At 47.9% G+C, this 22422-nt stretch overlaps 1 protein-coding gene across 7 annotated transcripts in view; it reads right to left on the minus strand.

Annotated features, from left to right (window-relative positions):
- BEND3 (BEN domain containing 3) overlaps window positions 1–22422 on the minus strand; it is a 69369-nt gene that overhangs the window by 12783 nt on the left and 34164 nt on the right. For 2 of the 7 annotated variants that reach the window (XM_064597936.1, XM_064597934.1), the window contains exons 2-4: window positions 18583–21480; window positions 4071–4118; window positions 3364–3566 (exon numbers count right to left, since the gene is read on the minus strand). In XM_064597936.1, the coding sequence (XP_064454006.1) occupies window positions 3364–3566; window positions 4071–4107 (240 nt within the window). In that variant the 5' untranslated portion in view covers window positions 4108–4118; window positions 18583–21480. Of the gene's footprint in view, window positions 1–3363; window positions 3567–4070; window positions 4119–4432; window positions 8249–18582; window positions 21481–21615; window positions 22029–22220; window positions 22375–22422 lie in introns of those variants that run through there. The other 5 variants (XM_064597933.1, XM_045865262.3, XM_064597937.1 and 2 more) reach the window with 5 other exon arrangements.

Raw genomic sequence — 22422 nt, forward strand, 5'->3', positions numbered from 1 at the left:
GGTAGAAATGTAATGTGACACACAAGAAAACGTTTTCAGGAGTTCCATTAGGAACTTAACGGTGCTTCTCAAGCTTCTCGACGCTTGTAGGGTAACCTCTAGGCATCTAACCCACAGGAACACTCACAGAGGGCACTAGGTTTACGTACATGGATGGTCCCTGCAGCACTAAACATGTTAGTGGAAAACATCTATCTAGCGATCATTAGGGGAAAGCATAATAAATTATGGTGTAAAATAAAACCTAAGAAAAAATGGTTACATGATTTTCAAACAAGCTCTTCGACTAACCACCTTAGAGCTTGTATTCGCCCAGCATGGATCTCACTCAGCAGTGAGGAAGTCTGAGATTTCGTCTGCAATCATTTCTCACTGCACTGGAGCCTGCTAGCCACACCTGATACTCTCCCCAGGGTCACAGGGCGTGCAGCAAGCGGCCGGGGTGGGCAGCCAGAGCACCCAGAGCCAAGGGCAGGATATCTGTAATTAACCCTTTATTTAAAATGCTCATATATGGGCGCCTGGGTGGCTCAGTTGGTTAAGTGACTGCCTTCGGCTCAGGTCATGATCCTGGAGTCCCTGCATCGAGTCCCGCATTGGGCTCCCTGCTCGGCAGGGAGTCTGCTTTGTCCTCTGACCCTATCCCCTCTCATGTGTTCTCTCTCTCTCTCTCTCTCTCAAATAAGTAAATAAAAAATCTTTAAAAAAAAAAAAAAAAGCTCATATAGGGCACCTGGGTGGCTCAGTCGTTAAGCGTCTGCCTTCAGCTCAGGTCATGATCTCGGGGTCCTGGGATCGAGCCCCACATCGGGCTCCTTGCTCAGCGGGGAGTCTGCTTCTCCCTCTGCCACTCACCCTGCTCGTGTTCTCTTTCTCTCAAATAAAAAAAAAAAAAATGCTCATATAGTTATAAAAAATTTCAACTTTTTTCCTAGGTGGGCATTATCGATGTATTGTTGGAATATTACTCATGATGGTCAGTAAGTGGAAACAACCCAAATGTCTATTAACTGATGAATGGATAAACAAAATGTGGTATGTTTACAACGGAATATTATTTGGCCATAAAAAAGGAGTGAAGACCTCATCCATGCTATATGGATGAGCCTTGAAAACATTATGCTAAGTGAAAGAAGCCAGATATAAAAGGCCACACGGGGCGCCTGGGTGGCTCAGTAATTAGGGTCTGCCTTCAGCTCAGGTCGTGATCCCAGGGTCCTGGGATCGAGCCCCGTGTCAGGCACCCTGCTCTGCAGGAAGCCTGCTTCTCCCTCTCCCCCTCCCCCTGCTTGTGTCCCTCTCTCACTGTGTGTCTCTCTGTCAAATAAATAAATAAAATCTTTTAAAATAAAAAAATAAAAGGCCACATATTCTATGATTCCATTTATATGAAATATCGAGAATAGGCAAATCCATAGAGACAATGTAGATTACTGCTTGCCAGGTGCTAAAGGAGGGGAATGGGGAGTGACCACTAATGGGCACAAGGGTTCTTTGTGGGATGATGAAAATATTCTAAAACTTATTATAGTAATAGTTGTACAACTCTGTGAATATACCCCAAGAAACCCACTAAATTGTACAATTTAAATTGGTGAATTGCATATGTGAATTATATCTCAATAATTCAATAATGGGGGCGGAGGCACCTGGGCAGTGTAGTCAGTTAAGTGTCCAACTCTTGGTTTTGGGTCAGGCTGTGATCTTGGGGTCGTGAGATCAAGCCCCACATTGGTCTCTGGAGTCTCTCTCCCTCTGCTTCTCCCCCTCCTTCGCTCGCTCTCAAATAAATTAATTAACTAAAAAAAAAAAAAGGCTGTTTTGGGGGGAAAAACCCAAATAAAAAAAAGTATTACTCAATGACCCATGATATGGAATGCAGGTTGATGCTCATTATAACAGAATCTAAACATGTATATTTAAATCCTGGTGAAAATCAATCTCATAATTTTGCTAATTATAGCAAAGGATAATTTTACTTATTGAAGACTCACTAAATCTCTAAAATCCAGGTATTTCCAATTTACTTGGATTTGCCCTAGCATCTAATAGTTTTAATTCTTTAAAACAAACTAGTAACGGGGCGTGTGGGTGGCTCATTTGTTGTGCCTTCGGCACAGTTCATGATCCCAGGGTTCTGGGATCGAGCCCCACATCAGGCTCCCTGCTCCACGGGAAGCCTGCTTCTCCCTCTCCCACTCCTCCTGCTTATGTTCCCTCTCTCGCTGTGTCTCTCTCTGTCAAATAAATAAATAAAATCTTAAAAAAAAACAGTACAACCCAGAGTTCCAGGCTGATGCTCCATGGTGTTCTGGCTAATGATAATGAGCTCTGAAAACGTGGGCTCTTTTGGACAGACATGCAGAAATTGAATTCCTATCTGGGTCCCCGAAAGAGCTTGTGTGTCTGTCTGTCTGTCTATGTTGGAGAGCTTGGGAAAATATCCTTCTAAGAATTTAAGGTGTAGTCTGCTGGCCCGTGGGAAGGCTTAGAGGTGAAACATCCCTAAAGCTGCCGCTCTCTCCTTGGTCTTAACCATTCTGTGTACATGTCTTGTCTCCCACCCGGACTGTAGGCTGCTAGAGGGGGCCACCATATCCAGTTCTGTTGTCTCTCTTAGAATTTAGCCAAGTTCAGGGGCGCCTGGGTGGTACAGTCAGGTAAGCATCCAACTCCTGGTTTCAGCTCAGGTTGTGATCTCAGGGTCATGAAATCAGGCCCTCTGTCAGGCTCCACGCTCAGCGTGGAGTCCACTTGGGATTCTTTCTCTCTCCCTCTCCCTCTACCCCTCCGCTCATGCTCTCTCTCTCTCAAATAAATAAATAAATCTTAAAAAAAAAAAAAAAGAATTTAGTCAAGTTCAATTTAACCAGCAGGTGACGAAAAAAATAAAGCAAATTCATAAAATTTGTAGGTTAGGGGGGTAACAGGTATGTTACAAAAGAATTCTCTTTACAAAAAGATTCACTGAGCAAGTTCTCCTAATATAAAAGATGGGCTTGATTTAGGAAAAGACCTCCCAACCCTCAACTTTTCCAGGAATCTGTGTACAGCCTGTACTACATAAAATGCAGTAGGCTTTTCTTAACAGCCCTTGCTGTCGAGTGGAGCAAAGCAAAACAAAGAACTCAAAAGCAGTTGCATTGTGAAGACTCCCCTAGCCCCGTAATGAATCCAGACATATATAAGAATTCTAGTCAGAGAGGACACCTAGAACTTTAAGCCAGAGACAGGAGAGCTGCAATGAAAGCTTTCTCATGCCCAAGGGCCCAGCAGTTGCCTGGATGCCCACAGGTAGAGAGACAGAGCATCTAATCAGAGGGTCAGAGCCCAAGCAAACAGCGGAAGGGGCTGGGCCCTCACCTCGGGAATCAGCCGCCGCCTCTTCACGCTGGGGACAGAGTCAGGCTGGCCATCGCCGCCCGGCTGCTTTCGCTTGCTGGAATCCTGGAGGGCAGTGAAGACGCTGTCCAGAGGGTGCTTCTCGGAAGACCTGGAGCTCACCGAGCAGTCCAGGGCAGCATCTTCGGCCTCTGTCTCCACTTTCACAGTGTTATTTTTTAGAACTGTGGCAGAGAAGAAACAGGGCTCAGCGGGAAAGACCACTGGGCCACTCGGAGGTTAGCAGGGTTCCCTGAGCAATGGGGGGTGTGCGGGCTGCCCTCTGACACTATCACTCAGATAATATAAAGTCGAGTCACAATAAAACTGCCCTTTCCAAACCTAGCGATTTTTATCTTACCATGTTAGTGCTATACAATAAAACCACGTTCCAAGAACTTTTTGCTCAAAACTGTTTTTAAATTCCTTCTTGGGGAGAAAGACAGGAAACAGAGAGAAAGAAACAAATACTATCTTTGAAATGATACTTTTAGAAAAGTAACTCTGGGAAGATACTAAGATACCTCGAGCAGGTGTATGGGCAGAGGGGGCTGGGAACCAGGAGTGGGAGGGGACTTTTCATTGATTTTTCATTATGTAACTTTTTATTTTTGAACCATGTAGTGTATGACCTAATAAAAAATACTAAATTAAAAATATTTTTTAAAAAGAAGCTTTTTTTTTTTTACCTTCTTCTACATCTTCACTGAATTCAGTTGAGTTCATCTTCTATTCCACTAAATGAAAAGACAAAGACAAAGTCTTGATTTATTGCTTGATTTATTTCTTAATTTTCCATACCCATGAGAAATTCCCTTACCCTCCCAACCGTGGCTCTGGGTAATGGAAGGTTAAGCTGATACTGTTCCCTAACATCATGGAAAACTGCATCCTCTCTATTTGTCTGCAGTTGCTAGAAGCAGCCAGGCCTTCTGCATACCCTCTGGGAGCACTTCTCCAAAACTCCACGTGGGCAGAAGGCATCTTAAAGCATCGACTGAGTCACTTTCAGACCGAGGGGGTAATGTTATTTGAGAAAATCAAGGCTTACAAAAGACCCAAGTTCAGAGGATCTCCTGTTGGTCCCTGCTTTCTTCTAAATTCCAGCCACAGAGTGAAAAGGCTGACTGAGGATGTAGGCCGTGGCTCCACCGGACACGAGCGGGTCCTAGGGCTGACTCCAGGTGCTCCAGAAAGCCCCACACTGCCCCTGATGGCAGCCATTAGTCCCATGGCTACCGAGGACTGGAAATGTGGCTAGTCCAAATGAAGATGTGCTCTAAGTGTAAGGACACACTGGATTTCAAAGACGTAGCAGAGCAAAAAAAAAAAGTAAAATATCTAATCATTTTTATGTTGATTACATGTTGACACGATAATGTCAGGTTCATTGGGCTAAAGAAAACTTTATTAAAATTAATTTCGCCTTTTCTTTTAATGTAGCTACTAGAAAATTTAAAATTACATTAAGTGGCTTACATTCTATTTTTATTGGATGGTGCTGGTCTAGCCCTTCCTTCCAAGGCAACAAGAAGAGGCAATGTGGGGTTTTAAAGTTCTCGAGCTCCAGAGAATCTGGTCCAAACCCTTCTTTTTACTGATGAGGGAATGAGGCGGGGGGCCACAAGAGAGCAAGGGGCACTGTTTGGGCTTCAGGGTCTGGTGCGGAGCTAGCCCCTGACTCCCACTGCCCCAGCCAGAACTGAACAGACACCATGATTAAAAGTAGCATTAAGGGGCGCCTGGGTGGCTCAGTCGTCAAGCGTCTGCCTTCGGCTCAGGTCACGATCCCAGAGTCCTGGGATCGAGCCCCGCATCGGGCTCCATGCTTGGCAGGAAGCCTGCTTCTCCCTCTCCCCCTCCCCCTGCTTGTGTTCCCTCTCTCGCTGTGTCTCTCTCTGTCAAATAAATAAATAAAATCTTTAAAAAAATAAATAAAAATAAAAAATAAAAGTAGCATTAAATCTTTGAGATTCCCCAAATTACATAACAGCATTTGTAAATAGCATAAGGTGTAAAAGAGGTAGTAACACTGGAAAAGAAGACATGACAGCATATACTGTTGATATTGAGTTGTGGTTCCCACAACTGATTAGGCTGCCTACAAATACTGAGTTCCCATTCTGGTTAAGCATCTGAGGAGAGCAAGACCAAGAAGTATCTTTTAAAAAATTTCTAGGAGGAAGAGCAATGCTACCTACAAAGTCCAATACACTATTCACCAAATAGCCACAGAACGGTGTGTAGTTCTCTGTCTTAGATGGATGAATTTCGGGGGAGAGGGGGAGCAAGAAAGAGGGAGTGAGTCTAGGTAATCTATGCACACAATAACAACTTCAAAATTCACTAATAATAGCAACACGTATATAGTGCTTATGATGTGATGTGCTATCCTCAGAACGTCACAGTAACTTTATGACAGGCACAGTTCTTTCCATCTCTGTATTACTAATTTTCAGAGAAATGAATAAGAAAATTTAAGGTTTATTTGAAATTGCAATTACACTGAAAATAATTCCTATTTACCAAACTATCTGCTACCTGAAAAACATAACACACAAGACGGTACTGAGGGAAGATAATAAGTCAAATTCAAGGGCCCAAGAGCTATTTTACCAACAGTGAATTTTAGAAAATACAATTTCCACTGTATCCCAAGGAAACAACCCCACTTTTGACGCCATCCCCCGAGGGGCTGAGGGTAGTGATGGGGGAGCACGGGCAGGTAGGCGAACAGTAGTCTGCAGACAGCAGGGTGGCCACTGCCAGGGAGAAGTTCAAGCCCAGGCAGGGGGCTTCATGAGAAAATGCACTGCAGGCCTCACCTGACTGCCAAGGCCCTGGGAAGCCTGCCCCCCCCCACCCCCCGACACAGACACCACTCCCTGAGATCAAGAGCAGAGGTGAGAAGCAGCAAACAGGCGGGTAGGACGGAGTGAGGCTCGTCAGAGACGGTACAGCGTACAAAACGAATGACTCTGGGGAGAAGTGGTGGGAGAGGAAGGAGAAGGTGGATGGCTTATCGGGGAAAGAAAGGGTCAAGGTGAAAGAAAAACCACAAATGCTTGGCTAAGTAGAGAGCATTAAAAAGACAAGCAAATCCTGGAAGAAAACAGGTGTGGGTGAAAAAACACAGCAGACAGAACCACAATGCTGAGCAAGGCCAGCACGGTTATCTCATCGTTTATCTGCCCAACTGTATTTTCCCAGGGAGCAGCATGGAGCTGAGGAGGCGGCGCACAGGCGGGCTGGGACTGGGGCTGACCGGTGGGGCCCACGGCCCAGCGCTGGGCGTATACTCGCCGGGACCAGGGCTCGAGAGGCAGGAAGGGTATTTTCCAACCCACACCATGTGACACCAGAGCAGGCAACGCAAGCGCCTGAATTCTGATCATCCTGTGTCAGAAAATGGTGTAGGAAGAGCACACACCTGAGCCTCCTGTGGGTGGGCAGAAAGCCAGAAAGGGAGCTGGGAAGGCTCCCAGGGACCCGCTTCCTGGGCATTCAAGACACCCGCAGGGCATATGCTTTGGAACCAGCGTCACCTTAGACCAGTGACAGATGCTAGATTAGCACAGAAGTGACCCAGACCACAGCACAGAAGGCCCCTTCCCTCCCAGCCAGCAAAGCAGCCCCGCTTCTTGGGAAGCTGGGGAATTTCCCATTGGCAAAGCCTGAAGAACACACAACGCATCTGATTGTGCGGTGGGGACGGGAGGGAGGGTCCTCAGTAACACCAGCAGCCCACAAACCGCGAGCCTCTTCATGAACGCTTCCACCTCGCCCCGAGCTATTTTAATCCCAATCTTACCAATAAAGAAACTAAGGCGTGCACCTTAGACAATTCTTATTTGTCGACAATACCCCAATGAAGACAGAAAAAATTATTTTTCTGTCATTTTATTCTGGAAACACAATAGGTGAATATGGAAAGTGGGGGGGCTGGGAAGGGAACACACAGGGCAGGTAACCTGCGCAGGGTCACCAAGCTGCTAAGTGGCAGAACTAGGATTCAAAACAAGTCTATGTGTATCTCCAGTCAGCCACCCGGAGCGGAAGTCGCAGAATCCTCATGAACACAGGGGCCAGTTTCCAACCTTGGGTCCCTCTGTCCAAGAGCAGCTGGAGCATCCAATCTCCCTCCGTTTGCATGTAGCTGCCTGGAAAATCAGTCTATTCCATGCTTCCAGACTCCACTCCGCCGTACAGAAGAGATTCTACAGGAGGGACGTGTGGGTCACTTCCCAGCATCCCCCGCACTGACATGGTGCCCGCACAGCGGTAGAAAGGAGAGGGGCATCACGTTGCTACCTCCACTTCCTGGCCATCTGCCCAGAGGACGGTCACAAGGCTGCTCATCCTGGGTGGACACGGAGCGCCCGGATGCCGAGCGTGCCGCAGAAATTCCGTTTCTCACCTAACTACAGGTTATGCAGGAGTTACCAACCACCGCAGCTCCCGCCCCCCGGGCTTGCTAGGATTACAAGCTCCTCTGCCTGCTGGACGTTCCCATTTTAACATTCTCTCCTTTTCAAAATCCTCTTCTTTCTCTCACCGTGTCTCGCAAATTGTGAGACAGTCTAAACTATGCATCCACATGTCCCTGAGAATTAGCTCTCTCCCCAGGGGGTGGCTGTTCCATGTCCCCCAGAAACCCCTGGCCAAGCCCAAAGGAACGTTTAACAAATGAAGGGGACAAGTGTCAACGAGACCCTCGTAGCCTGCTGCTGCCTCTAGCGAAAATACCACAAGTTCTAAGACATCCATGACCTCTTGGAGGGGAACTCTCAAACTGGACCAATTTCCAGGGGTTAATTTAATAACTGAAAATGCTCAGTTATTATTATTATTATTATTTTTAGCCGAACAGCCTAGGAAGCCTCAGGCTAAGTGACTGTCATTGGTACAGAAAGGTTTAAATGTTGCAGAGCTCCTAAGAGTATACATAAATTTTATTAAAATGCCTAATAGTCTCTATCCTTCTGCACGGAGTAAGATGGACAATGTTCAATTTTCTGTGCAGGGCACATGGGTGGGGGGAGATTAGAATGTCATCAGAAAAGCCTTCCGTTTACAAAAAAGCACAAAAGGGAGGGTAATCCCAAACGTTCAGAAATAACAAGATGCTTCAGCCACTCAAATATCAAATTACAAAGGCTAAGTTGCTTAATTGGCTACATAAATGCAGTAACTGGCAGGGCTCCGTCCGCGCCTCCTGCCGAGATACGCTGAATCTGATGCCTGAGTATCCGCAAGCTCCCGCCTCTGGCGGGAAGAAGGTCTGTGAGGAGGGACGACGGGGAGGCAGACAAGTGAGAACCATTCCCGGGGGCTGAGAATCAGTTCTCAGAGATGCCACAAAGAAATGGAAACGTTGAAAAGATTTACAAATTATAGGTCAGTGTCTATTTTTGGAGTTCATTTCAAGAAGGGAAGATGCTTAGTCTTTTTTTTTTTCCTTTTTTGACTAGATAATGCACGCACAAGAAACAAAATTCAAAAAGTATAAAAGAATATTTGGTTCAAAAGTCCACTGTTGGCCGTCAGGGTGGCTCAGTCGTTAGGCGTCTGCCTTCGGCTCGGGTCATGATCCCAGAGACCTGGGATCGAGCCCCGCATCGGGGTCCCTGCTCAGCGGGAAGCCTGCTTCTCCCGCTCCCGCTCCCCCTGCTTGTGTCCCCTCTCTTGCTCTCTCTCTGTCAAATAAATAAATTCTTTAAAAAAAAGTCCACTGTCCCCCAGTCCCCAGTCCCTCTCTGAGAGGCAACAAAGTCCGTTTCCTGGGGCATGCTTCCACAGATGTTCGGGGTCAGCGGCTCGCAGAGTGTGACCCAGAGTGTGACCCGGTCGCCAGAGCCGGCTCGGGCCGGCGCGCAGACTGGGCCTCTCCCCGGCCCCACTTCAGAGGAGTCCAGTTGGCAGCTCTCAACAGGCCACAGCGGGAGTATTTACACCACGGAAATGGACACTTCTAAAAACAGCTTTTTTTTTTTCCTTTTCTTTTTGGGGAGCCAATTTATGAGTATGTCCAAGACCTTTCAAGGGTTCCGTGAGATGAAAACTATTTTTATAACACTGAGATATTATTGGCCCTTTTCTGTTTGTTTAAAGATTTTATTTATTTATTTGACAGAGAGAGAGGGAGAGCACAAGTAGGCAGAGAGGCAAGCAGAGGGTGAGGGAGAAGCATTGCCCCTTTTCTCTCACAGATACGTGTAGGAGAGCTTTCCAGAGGCTACATGAAGTGTTATTTTGCAAAAGATTGACTACAGAGGCAGATAGGAAAATCGGCCACCTTCTATTAAGTCAGATATTAAAGAGAGATGCAAGAATGTAAACAACATAGGGGCACCTGGCTGGCTCAGTTGGCAGAGCCTGCGACTCCTGATCTCAGGGTCATGAGTTCGAGTCCCACACTGGGTGTAGAGATTATTTAAAAATAAAATCTTAAAAAAAAAAAAAAAAAGAATGTGAACAATATCAATCTTTTCACTACGATTTTTTTGGGGTGGGAGAATAGTTACCTTTCATTAAAATATTAGTGACATTACCTTGTAATCGATTTATTATGGTTGTTTTTAAATAAATTAAAAAATATTTAAACACTTTTCCATTTTAATTTCTCTTTAAAAAATTTTTTTAAAGATTTTCATTTATTCATTTATTTAGAGAGAGAGAGCATGCAAGCAAGGGGGAGACACAGGGGAAGAGAGAATACCAAGCAGCCTCCACGCTAAGCATGGAGCCCGACGTGGGGCTCAATCCCACAACCCTGAGATCATGACCTGAGCTGAAACCATGACCCAGATGCTCAACCAACTGAGCCACCCAGGCGCCCCTCCGTTTTAATTTCTAACACAGTAAAGATTGACAGATATAACCATATAAACAAAGGCTCTTTGGGGTCTTTGTTAATTTTTAAGCATATAAAGAGATGCTGATACTGGAAGGTTTAAGATCCTGTTCCTTGTTTATTCACTTAATAGATCATGGAAACTTCTCTCTCACTTCTTTTTTTAGTTCGCGTTCCCCCCCAGAAGCAGACTGGGAGACAAGGCTCCCGAGTGAGTAGTTTCTCTGGGAGGAGACAGTCAGGGTCATGGTAACGCGCTTCTGTCGGGGAAGGAGTCCCCTGTCTAGAGGTGGTGCTGAGGGCGCCAGTGGAGGAGTCCAACAGGCCGACCCAGCCCTGGGGGTAAGGTCGCGGAGGGCAGAAACGCTGCCGTGCCGTTCCCTCTGACTCCTCACCTCACTGCCCCATGCTCTGCACCCTCGGTGGAGAATCAACAGAAACAACAGCTTACACTATGTAGAAGGAGGTTCACAGTGAACTGACTTCCCTAACAATCCTATGAGGCAGAGATTCTTGTTAGTCTCCTACATTAGGAAACTGAGGCACAGTTTTAGAGACAAAAGGGACCTCAGAGATGATCTCATTTTATAGGTATGGGATCCAAGGGTCGGAAAAGCTGGGAACATGCTGAAGCCTCCCTGCCCAGTGCTTTGGTGACTACATCCCCGACTGTGCATGGGGAGCTGCTGGTGCCAGTGGGGGACCGTCCTCTGTGCAGGGGTGACCGACGGCACAGCTGATTTACAAGGATTGATCACAACCGATACGAGCAGAGATGGAGGGCCTGGAGAATGAAGATGGAACTCTGGGAACCTCGGTCAGAGGGGAGGACGGGTAAACAGCATAAGATAAAAGTAACAGGAAGGAAAGAGCACTCAGAACCCCAAGGTTAGGAGATATTACATTAGGGTTTCTATAACAACCGTAACTCAAATCTAGTAAACACGGGCGGCCTGCATAGCTGTGCAGAAGACCACCAATGCTTACAATTTTGTGACCTAGACACAAATAATTTTAAGCTCTAGCATATACTTATCAGACTTTTTTCTTTGAGGGGAAGAAATAACACTAAAGCAAATTCTAGGGGGAAAAAAATCTACTTCGAAAATAACTTTGTCAATGTTCAGATGGGCAAATCTTGATCCTCCTCATCACTTTCAGCTTATAAGGACCTATAACCAAATCTTTCTGTCACTTACGGAGCCTCACACACTTGAAAGTTATGATATGCAGTCATCACACTGGGCAGAGGGCAGAGGTTCTCAGGCTAAGCACAGGCAGGAACTGAGTATCAGACCGAGGGTGGAAATCCTGGCGCAAAAGCCCTCCATAGCCGTTAGCTGTTATTATTTATTGATCAATTCCACAAAAAGCTGCAGAGAAAGTAGGAGACAGAACAAACTGAATGTGACCTGGATTGAGATCCCCCTTGATCACTATCGTTATTTCCATTATACAAAGTTAGGAAGTCGACTTTGACACATTTTCTCAACACATGAATTCGAAAACCTCTATTGACAGGAAGAGCCGAGCATTAAATTATGTGTAAAGATTCAAAATCGATTGTTCATTACAGGGCCACCCAGTCAATAATAACCTACTTCAAAGTTCGCTGGGGATATGTCAACTGCATAATTAAAAAATGCCATAATGCAGCTAGAAGGAAATATGCCAAAACGTTAATTACCTCCAATTAGGAGATTATGGATTTTTTTTTCTTAATATTTCCTTCTACTTTCCAAATACTCTACAGTGGGCATGCAATTCTTTGAAAATGAAAAAGAAATTTTTAAAAATGAAAAATAAGGAGTATTACAATATGAATATAGAATAGAGCAGGCCATATTCTCACTCAGGCCCACAAACAGCAACATGCTAATTACGTAAAATCAAATCTTTCAACTTTTAAATATTTAAAATATCGATAATCTAAGAAACAATATAACAACTGACAAACTAGGAAAGGCCTTTCATTTCCTAACTATCTCTGAATTATTGCCTCTGAAGATGGAAAATGCTCCTCAGTGTGGGGAGAAAGAGAGATCAGGAAAAAGTCTCAGCTCATAAACCTGGGTGTGAATAAGAAGGTGAAGAGATTGGTTCTGAACCATAAGGAAATGTCATTTCCTGGTGGGTACATTATAGGCTCTATCAGTGCATTTGCCTGGATTTTCAAAATAAGGTAAATTTCACGGGAGGGAAAAACAAAACAAAACCAAAAAACGAGAGCAAATCTTCTGGATCAGGGTGGGAAGGCCAGGTCACCGGAAGGCTCGCGGCTGGCCGGAAGCTTAGCAACTCACCAGGGCAGAGGCCTCACTTTCTGGGTCTCTGTACCCTGCATGACCACTGTTAAATGTGGTCCTTTCTTCAGGGTTCTCTTACGGTGTCTAGGAGACATTCTGACCCGCCTCTGGGGCCCTCCTTCCCTGACTCCTCAAAACTGGCCCAAACTGGGCAAGCAGAGGCCTGCTCTGAGGGACCTGGCTCCTGGGTTAAGCAGCAGGAGGTAGTGGGGACAGGGAAGGTCAGCAGGTCTGCCGAGCTGAGGAGTGCCTGAACCACAGAAAAAGGAAGGTGTGGTGAGGTGACTGGTTTGAGTGGGTAATAAGGAGTCACATAGAACCTGACGTGGAGAATTCTCCTTGTTGAGAGCTGAAGACAAGACCACAGTAAGGACAGCAGGGGTCACCTAGGTGTGGTGACTCCTTGCCAAAGCCCACCGCCTTCGCAGGGTCATGGGTCACTTCCCTAAGTGTCCCGCAGGTGTCCAAGGGACAACGTTCTCCAGTGCTGCTCAGAGAGGGCTAGGAGTGGCCAGGGGTCCTCTCCATCATGTTCTTTCCAGAGAACCTCCACTCATGAGAGAGCAGCCAGACCAGGCCTCTTGGTGAGGGCAGTGTGAGGCTAATCCAAGGTGCCAGGGGCTTGTGGCTGGCCAGGACTCACACAGGCCCTGCAGCAGGCCCAGAAATGGGAAGTACTTGGGCTTCCTGAAACCTCGAGGTTCAAATCCCAGCCGGCTGACTCAGGATTCTGGCCCACTAAATCGGAAACGTCCACTGAACTTAGCACTGGCCACTGGGCTGAGGTGCGGTCCAGGAAGACAGGGCCCAGCAGCCCTGACCTCAGGCCACTGGGGGGGGTGGGGGGGGCAGATCCTCCCCACCTCCCAAGTCACGTTTGCAGATGCAAAGTGAGGCAAACTCTGAGCACAGGAAGAGCTGCTGGAGAACGGGAGCCCCAGAAAAGCACTGTGTTTGAAACCTGAGACCAGGGAGCTGGTGGCTGTGTGAGCTGCCACATGCAAAGGGTAAAGCAGGGAAAATACACTCGGACCGTTTTCAAGGTGTCATTAATAAGACATACTCAGGATTTCAAAACTTAAAGACCTAACAAAAACTCACCTCAGCCTTTTCACAACGGTCATGACTGATCTGACTTTGTGATATCGCTCTGTCATATCGATTTTAAACATTAAGCACAGAAAAGGAGGATACCAGCTCACATTCCGGAGGGCCGGCTAGCCGTCTGTTCTACATGTTAACCCACGCGATCCTCGCAAGAGCCCTCTTATTTGGCAGGCAGAGAACCAGGGGGGGCAGCATTCTGTGCCTCCCTTGGGGTGGGGGGGTATTACAGAGAGCAAAAAGAACGAAAGGGACCCAGGTGGACTCCGGGGCCTCATTCCAGCCTTCCAAGAGCCCGACGAATGGGGCATGACCTCCCCACGCTCTGCTTTCTTCCTTCCCACTGAGCGCCCATTTGTAGGCTGGGCTCTGAGGCAGAGCAAGTCACCTGGCGATAGGGCCCCTGGACCACCAGAGTAGGGACGAGTGCAGCTGATCTCTGATCTCCAAGAAAAGGGAATTCCCTTGAGGATCAGAAAGAATCAGGTTAAAACTCTGGCCCTGCCTACTGTTCGGCTTATTAACACAAGGCAAGTGGCTTCCCTACCTTTGGTTCCTCTGTAAAATGGAGCTGAACATAATAGCCTACCTCAAGAATTTCTGCGAACATTACAAAGGAGAAAGTGACTGCACAAAGCACTTAGTAAATGTTATCCAGGCGCACGTGGGTGGCTCGGTTGGTTAAGTGTCTGCCTTCGGCTCCGGTCGTGATCCCAAAGTCCTGGGATCAAGCCCCGCAACGGGCTCCTTGCTTGGCTGGGAGTCTGCTTCTCCCTCTCCCCCTCCCCCTGCTCATGCACACTCTCTGTCAAATAGATAAGTGGGATCTTCGAAAAAAAAAAAAAAAGTAAATGTTACCTATTATAAAGTTGTTTTTTTTTTTTTAAAAGATTTTCAAAGTCATTTTAATAGTGGATATTTCTTTTTTTTTTTTTAAAGATTTTATTTATTTATTTGAGACAGAGAGAATGAGAGAGAGAGAGCACATGAGAGGGGGGAGGGTCAGAGGCAGAAGCAGACTCCCCGCTGAGCAGGGAGCCCGATGCGGGACTCGATCCCGGGACTCCAGGATCATGACCTGAGCCGAAGGCAGTCGCTCAACCAACTGAGCCACCCAGGCGCCCCTAGTGGATATTTCTTAAAACGGCAAAATTAAATAATATGGCTTAAAGCTTTTAAAAGTTTAATAACTTTTCTTTTAAATGAAAACGAAACAAACTGGAAGGGGGTGAAATCCAATAAAATGCTCTCCCTAAGGACAGAAAGAATGTTCCCATGCCATCTGCTCTTGCGGGGCTCGGGGCTCTGCGTTTACAAGACCGGCTGGGAGTCCTGGGGCTCTCGGAACCCGGCCCTCTTGGCAGTGGCATCCTGCCCCTGGGACTTGCAGGACATGTTTGCAATTTGTTTTTATTTTTAGACACATCTGCAAACGCAGTTTGAAAAATAGCAGTCCTCACAAAAACCAGGGCAATTTTCCCCCGAGTTTTCTAAAGCTGTAATTGCTGCTGCCTTCCTTACTCAAGTACAACCACATCTTCCAGCGGGCCTAGAAGTCCGACCTCCACCCTGCCTGCCTGCGAGCTGGTGTCTTACCCTTCAGACACTGTCTTGTCCGAATGTGACTGCGATGTCCTCCTCGGCTAAGCCATTACTCTCAAAGCCTTCATGAGGCCAAGAGGGGCTACCTTCCAAAGACATCAATAGTGAGAGGCACCAGACTTGTAACTTTAACCTTGGCACCCAGAAGCTGGGGCTCAAGCAGGACAAGAGGGCCAGCACACCCCAGCACTCAGCCATGTGACTGACTGTACGGTGGTGACTAATTTTCCTAGGAGGTACAAGCTGAGTTTCCTCTGTACTTCCCACTTCTTTGGAGTGCGTTGTCTTGTGACCACATGAGCTAATTAGACTTGGGGCATAGTCTGGTGTACATACCCCCCATCCCCAAGCCTTCATCCTTCCATTCACTAGCTCCATGCTCAAACCAATAGCCCCCAGCACACAAGAAAGACCAGGGGCTCCTGGAGGGCTCAGTCGGTTAAGTGTCTGTACTTCGACTCAGGTCATGATCCCAGGGTCCTGGGATCGAGTCCCGCATGGGGCTCCCTGCTCAGCGGGGAGTCTGCTTCTCCTTCTCCCACTCCCCCTGTTTGTGTTCCCGCTCTCACTGTGTCTCTCTCTGTCAAATAAATAAAATCTTTTAAAAAATAAATAAATAAACCAGTCGTTCGTAAAAGGTCTGATCATTCAGTGACTAACATGCCACGCATTAACTACCACTCCCAGTGAAATAGCATGTCTCCCGTTTGACACACGGAAGTCCTGACACCAGCATGGAGCACTCTTAGCACAGCACGTGGGGGTCAGGTGTGGCAGCTAGTTCCAGAAACCACCAGAGCTGGAAGCTGAAATAATGTTGCAAGTAGTACTGGAGCATCAGAAGGGGGACAAGAACAACTGTCCAATCTGGAGGGGGAAAGAAACAGCAAGAGCAAAGCGATGCTCACAAAGCACATAAAATACCCCATTTGGGGGGCATGTGTGTTGTGACTTTAAATTTTATTTAAAAAAAATTAACTGATTTACTCTCTGGGGGGAGGGGTGCACAGTTCCATGAAAGATAACACATGTATACATCCCTGTAACCACCATCAAGGGGGAGGATGCAGAAAAGTTCCATCTACCAGAAGATTAATTCTACAAATAATTCCCCCAAACATACTTTAGCCAATGAGGGGCACAATGAGTAATATCGGTAGCAACCATAATTCACCACCTGTCATCACGACTAGGTGCCAGGAAAAAAATGCTACACCCCAACCTCCCATACACTAACACCAAGTTATTTTTGCTGGTTGGCTAGCAACCTTCATGTGTTTCTACATTATACAATTTTTAGGTATTTAAAAGACACATCCCCAGATTTTTCATCATGGTGTCAATTCAATTCATAAAAGCTTCTTGTTTCCTTCCTCACTGCTTCAGGGGCTTTTTAGTCAGCTCTAAAAAGTGGCAGGTGGGACGTTCTGCAGGAGATTAAATTTTCACCTAAGCAAATCTGTCAGGGTTGATTCTAATTTTTCTCTTCCTAATTATTATACATTCTGCAATTCCTCTGCTCATGTAAAGGATGTTTAGGAACCTAGAAGTGACCAAAAGGGATAGTAGTAATAAATGTGGCAATGTGGTACTCTTTAAGAGGTTCCTGGGATGATTACCTTGTCTACTAGGTCCTCTCTTCGCTGGAACTACTGCTATGTGTGTGGTGGTGGAAGGGAAGGACACAAAACTTTTCTTGTTAAATTGCTTCATCAAAGGGATGGGTGTCTCCAGTAAAACCCATATTCAGTGGTGGAGCTTTTATGTGAGAGATATTAAAAGCTCTGGTTTAATCCGTGAATTTAATTTCAAGGGCCACACATACACCGTTGAGCCCACTAGTGGGAACAGGCTGCACTAACCCCACCTTTCTTCTGAAATCCAAGAGGCCCTCCATTCATTTAGCCAATATTTACTGAGCACCTACTAAGTTATCAGACACTAGGTTAGCGGCTGGAGATCTAAAACTGTGAAGATACAAGAAATGCACAAATGTCCGTAGCGAGGGTGAGAGAAGCTGACAGGGTCCTGTGCAGCTATTGATAGGAAACCATGAACTAGGGACGGATGATGAAACAGAACAAAAGCCGACGGGCTGGCAGTGCGGATTAACAAAAGAATCTTCTCCATCCCTCTCTCATACACCCAGCAAGCCGGGGAGCTCACTTCTTGCCTCAGTTTCCTGCAGCCACAGCTTTCTGGCACGGTAAACATTCAAAAGTCACTTTAATAAGTTGAACATTACCAACTCTGAGGTGCTTATTAGCCCCATCCCGTGCACCCTAGTCGGGTTAGCCTTGGCGTGTGCAACTCTCCCAGGCGGGCCACCTGAGCAATCAAACTCTCTCACCCCTGTGAAAACACCTTGTAAAAAACTCTGCCGCGGCACACAAGGCCCTCACAAGCGTTGCAGCACGCTCACCGATAAGGCGAGGGCAAAGTCTGCGTGGGAATTCACGTTTACAATAAAGAGGGGAAGGGGGCGGGCGGTCACGAGGCGCGGCGCGAGCGCCCTGGGCTCCGGCTGCGCGGCTGGCCGGGAAGGCCTCGCGCCAGGCCGGGTGCACACCCAGGGCGCCGGGCCCGCCTCCAGCTCCCGGGCAGCGGGAACCGCGAGGCGCGCCGTGGACCGCCGGGGAGGGAGCGCTGCGCCCCCTGGCGGCGGGGCCCGTCCCTGTCCGCTCCCGGTGGCCGCCGCCGCCGCCGCCGCCGCCGCCGGCCTGCCTAGCTCCATTTGCAGCCTCCGGAGGCAGCGTCCCTCCGAACGGGGGCTCCTCCGGCCTCCAGCTCCCCACTCGGCATCTCCCTCCAGTCCCCGCCCCCTGCTCCTGCTCTGACACCCCCTTCTACACGCCGAGCCGTGCCCCGCCGCAGCCCGGCCGAGCGCGAGCGCCGAGCCCACCGCGGGCTCCGCCGAGCCTTCCGGCGGCCCCGGCCGCTCCATCGCAGCGCCAGGCGGGGGTGCGGGGCCCGCGCACGGCGCGAGTGGGGCGGGCGACGGCGGCGACGCGGACCGTTCCACTCCGCGTCCCCCCCTCCGCCCCGCGCGGCGCGCGTGCTCCCCGGAACGCCATGGAGCCGCCGCGTTCCGAGCCGGCACAAAGGGGCGCGCGGCACAATGGGCGCGGCGAGCCCGTGGGCTCTAGGCGCCCGCTCCGGCCGCTCGGCCCTGCGCGGGGGTGGGCGCTCCTCCCGGCGGGCGCGCTCAGGGCAGCCCCCCTTCGCGTCCCCTCCCCTGCTCCCGCCCCCACCCCGGCATGGATGTTGCAGCCACTCGCCCGTCCGTCTGCCCCGGAGCCGCCACCGCGCGGCCGGCTTGATCCGCCCCGCACTTACCTGGGACGCGAGTTCTGTACTTTGCAGAGCGGGCCCGCGCCGAGTTTGGGCGCCACGTGGGGGGGGGTGGGGGGAGCGCGGGGCCGGGGAGTGGGGGCCGCGCGCGGAGGGCCTGGCCGGGGCGGCCCGGGGAGTTGCTGGGGGCGGCGGGAGGGCGCCGTGTATTTTCCCCTCTCTTTGTGTGTGTCCGTGCGCTGCGCTCTCGCGTGACGTGACGGGACTCCGTGTGTCATTTCCGCACAAGGACACAGGAGCCCCCGCTGCAGTGGAACCACAACCCCTCCGCCCCCACCCCTGGCCCGCCCCTCCCCCTCAGCGGGGCACACGCGGGACCGGCGGCGGCGCTCGGGCGTGAACGGCCGCGGCGGGGAGCTGGGGCGCGCACTCCGGGGACCCGGGCGGCCCTGCGCTTTCGTCCAGCGCCGCGCCGCTCCACGTGGGCCCGCGCGGGGGGCGGGGGGCGGCGGCCGCGAAACCCACGGCGCGCCCGGGCAGCGCTGCCTAACAAAGTGCCCTGCACACCGTGTGTTCTCCCCCCACGAGTCATTGCTCTAAAACGTGGTTGCTCAGACCCGAGGAGTTTGACCTGAAAAGCCTCTTTTTCTACTTTTTTTTTTTTCCTCCGCGGGACGGCGACTGTTGCGGGTCGTCTCCTCCCCTCGCGCCCGCGTCTCTCCCCAGTTTTTGGCATCCCGGTCGTGGCCCTGGCCCCCCGGGCGGGTGTTCCCGCGCCGCGATCCGCACAAAGACCTCGGGGCGCGGGGACCCGAGTGGGCCCCCGGGGCCCCGCGAAGCCGGCATGGAGTCTGGCGGGGCGCGGGGGAGCGACCCCGGCACTGGGAAACACTGGAAACGCTGGCTCTGGCCACTCCCCCGGCAGGGTGGCCGCCCTCTGTTGTAAGCCTGGGCTGAAAATCAGCCTTCTACTTGTAACGCGAAGTTTTGAGGTTTGAGGCTACAGAGCAAGAGATTCAGAAGTGCGCGCGCTCGCAGACCCACATGCCACAGACAAACCCACGGGGTATCTGCGCCGAGCGCTGAAAATAGAAAAACACGAGTCACCAATTCAATAAAGGCTGATTCTTTCTACTCCTAACTCCCGGACTGTAGATTGCAAGTTGATAAATACGAAACCTACCCCTCGGGTATTTTCTTAAGTCTCAGTGACTTGAAGGGGTGTGGCGTGTGAAGGTCAGGGAAGCCCAATCCAACAGTTAAACCACTTTTGTATTTTAGGCAAACAATGAGAATGTAGATTTTTTTATAAAGCCTTTAATTTGCCGGTCGGAGTAAATATAAAAAGAAAAATGCAAATGATCCCATCTGCTGCTCACAGCTGACTGGCTGCAAGAGAGAGCCATGTGGCCCAGCCCTGCGCGGTCAGTGAATAGGTAGAATAGATTTTAAAAGAAGGCATATGCTGGCTCCTTGCTGCCCAGTTGCGGGGAGGGTTTGAATTAACGTAAGAGTTTTGGATTACCGTGTCCTCCTCCGGGCCACTCCAGTTGGGAATTTAGTAATTATGCAAGTTCTTTCCCTTCGGGTTTGAAATCAAAAGGCGCACGGTTATCTAAGACCTTTGAGGAACTACGTGGAACATTCTGGAGGCTGCATTTGGATAGCCCATTTTGAGAAGTCAGTACTAATTGCTATGCAAAATTAGCAAGCCTCCGGGAGAACCGAGCTCTGCATCCAGGGGGTGCTTTTATAAAAGAATCTATACGTGCTCAGTGTCATTCAAAACAGGATGATGAAAAGAATGGGGCCGAGATAGCAGCCCTTCAAATTCAAAAGACTTGAGACGCCCTATCTACATTTAAAATAGGGCGGAGGGAGGAAGGGAGGAGGACCGCTTGGGGGAGAATGGTTAATTTATACATTCTCAGAAGACAGAATGGAGGCACTTCGATTTCTGCCGGCAACTTGACTTTTACACTTGCACATTAAATAACACGTATGATCCAGTACATCGCTTGACTCACGTAACAGATACAGCAGTTTTAGTCTCACCTTCAATTTAATTTGACAGTTATAATTAGAATTTAAAGAGTATAAGTTGCATTTCATTAGTTCAGTTTTCTAGGATTTCCCGGTAGAAGAGTTAGGAAGAGTTAAGAGTAGCATTTAAGCTCACTTTGCATTTTTAAACCACTTTGCAGAAGTGGTTTAAAAATGTAAAATGACCTTGTTACATTTTTACAAAGGGGATTAGATGAGATATGTGTTGTGAAGATCTGTATCTTCAGCCCTTTCACAGTAACAACCGAGGTATTTAAGGAGAAATTAAATAGTAAAACAATAGAAATAAAAATAATAGAAACCAACATTTCTTTGTTCATATTTGAAACCAAATACAATAATTTTATTAATAAATAGCATCTAAGGCGAGCAGCGTGCTTACCTGACGGCTGACTTTTTAAAAACATCTTAGAAAATAACAAAGTGACCTTGAGTATTATTGTAAATTACACATCTTAATTTGCATAACTGGATCAATCTACTTAACAAAGTAAGCTGTTCATTCCAAATAAGTTATTAACGGAAATGAAAATCATTGCTATCTAGGAAATGGCCTACCCTCAAATGGTTTTGTATGTTTTTTGTTTTGTTTCATAAGGGAAAATAGTATATGAAGGTGAAAACAACCTCCAAAGCTGCACTGGAATAGCTGTATCTAACTTGTATTTTGGAGGCTTTAAAAAATAATAGCCCTGAAAAAAAAAATAATAGGTCTGAAAGTGCAAGTGGATAAAAGTAATGCCTTCTGAAAAAAAATGAATAAACATGGAGTAAGATGGGGAGAGGAATGAGGTATAAAAAACACAATTCCTGCCCAACACAACCCTAAGAAGTCAGTAGGAGTGACGGTTCCTGGTTCATGGGGATGTGTGGAAAGACCTGAAAAAAAAAAAAAAAAGAAAACCGAGTTTTAGATATCTGCATGATTGGAAATTTCTTAGTTAGAAATGCATTTTTCAAGTTTTCAAATTAGAGTTGCAGCAATTGATCTAATGAGCTCATTTCCAATCTTACCTGAGTAAAATGCAGCAGGGGGGGAAATTGGCTCCTTGGCCATATAAAGGATTCACATAAAACACTACAGCAACTCAAAAGGAAAATTGCACAGCATTTAATGAAGAATGGGATATATAGAATATAAATATATATAATTGAGAGTGGCAGACAGATAGGCATTAGTTTTCAGATATCTTGTAGCTGCTATTCTAAAGGTTTTTATCATCGCTAAAATATATTTATAGTTGCCAAGACAATATTTAGTAGGGCTTTTTTTTTTTCTTCTCAGTAGTTAAGTCTTAAAACAACGCAACAGATTTCAGTGTTACTTGTGAGACATTTCCACTTTATTTCTTGCCTGCTGGATGTATAATTTTGCCAATTCTTCCACTTCAAACATAAGTAGCTGACAGATCCAGATTCCATGAATACTGACAACAGAGAAGTAAGAAGGGAAAAAAAGAAGGGAAGTGGGAACATGTATTAACTTTATTAAATAGAACTTATGGAAAGACACACCTTGAAAAATAACTTGCAAAACTGGCTTTTGTTTGGGAAATTAGGCTCCGGGAGTTAAGTTTAACCCCTTGTGTGCTGGGGGGGGTGGGAGCGGGGAGACCTACCTTTACCGGAATCCGGAGCCGGTAAACGACCCAATATGGGGGAAAAGATTAAGTTTTGAATGAAAAAGCTGCAGAGAATTTGTGCTGGGCAGTTCTTCTTCTGTGTTGAGGCCTATTTAATAATTTATAGCAGCTTGAGATTTTAAGTACCCAACACAGCCATTAAGATCTGATTTTAGTTGGATATCTGGCTTGCACAATA

This window comes from Mirounga angustirostris, unplaced genomic scaffold (genome assembly GCF_029215605.1).
Source record: "Mirounga angustirostris isolate CCGP_5_RB_7025 unplaced genomic scaffold, mMirAng1.0.hap1 SCAF_8, whole genome shotgun sequence".
Lineage (NCBI taxonomy): Eukaryota > Metazoa > Chordata > Mammalia > Carnivora > Phocidae > Mirounga > Mirounga angustirostris.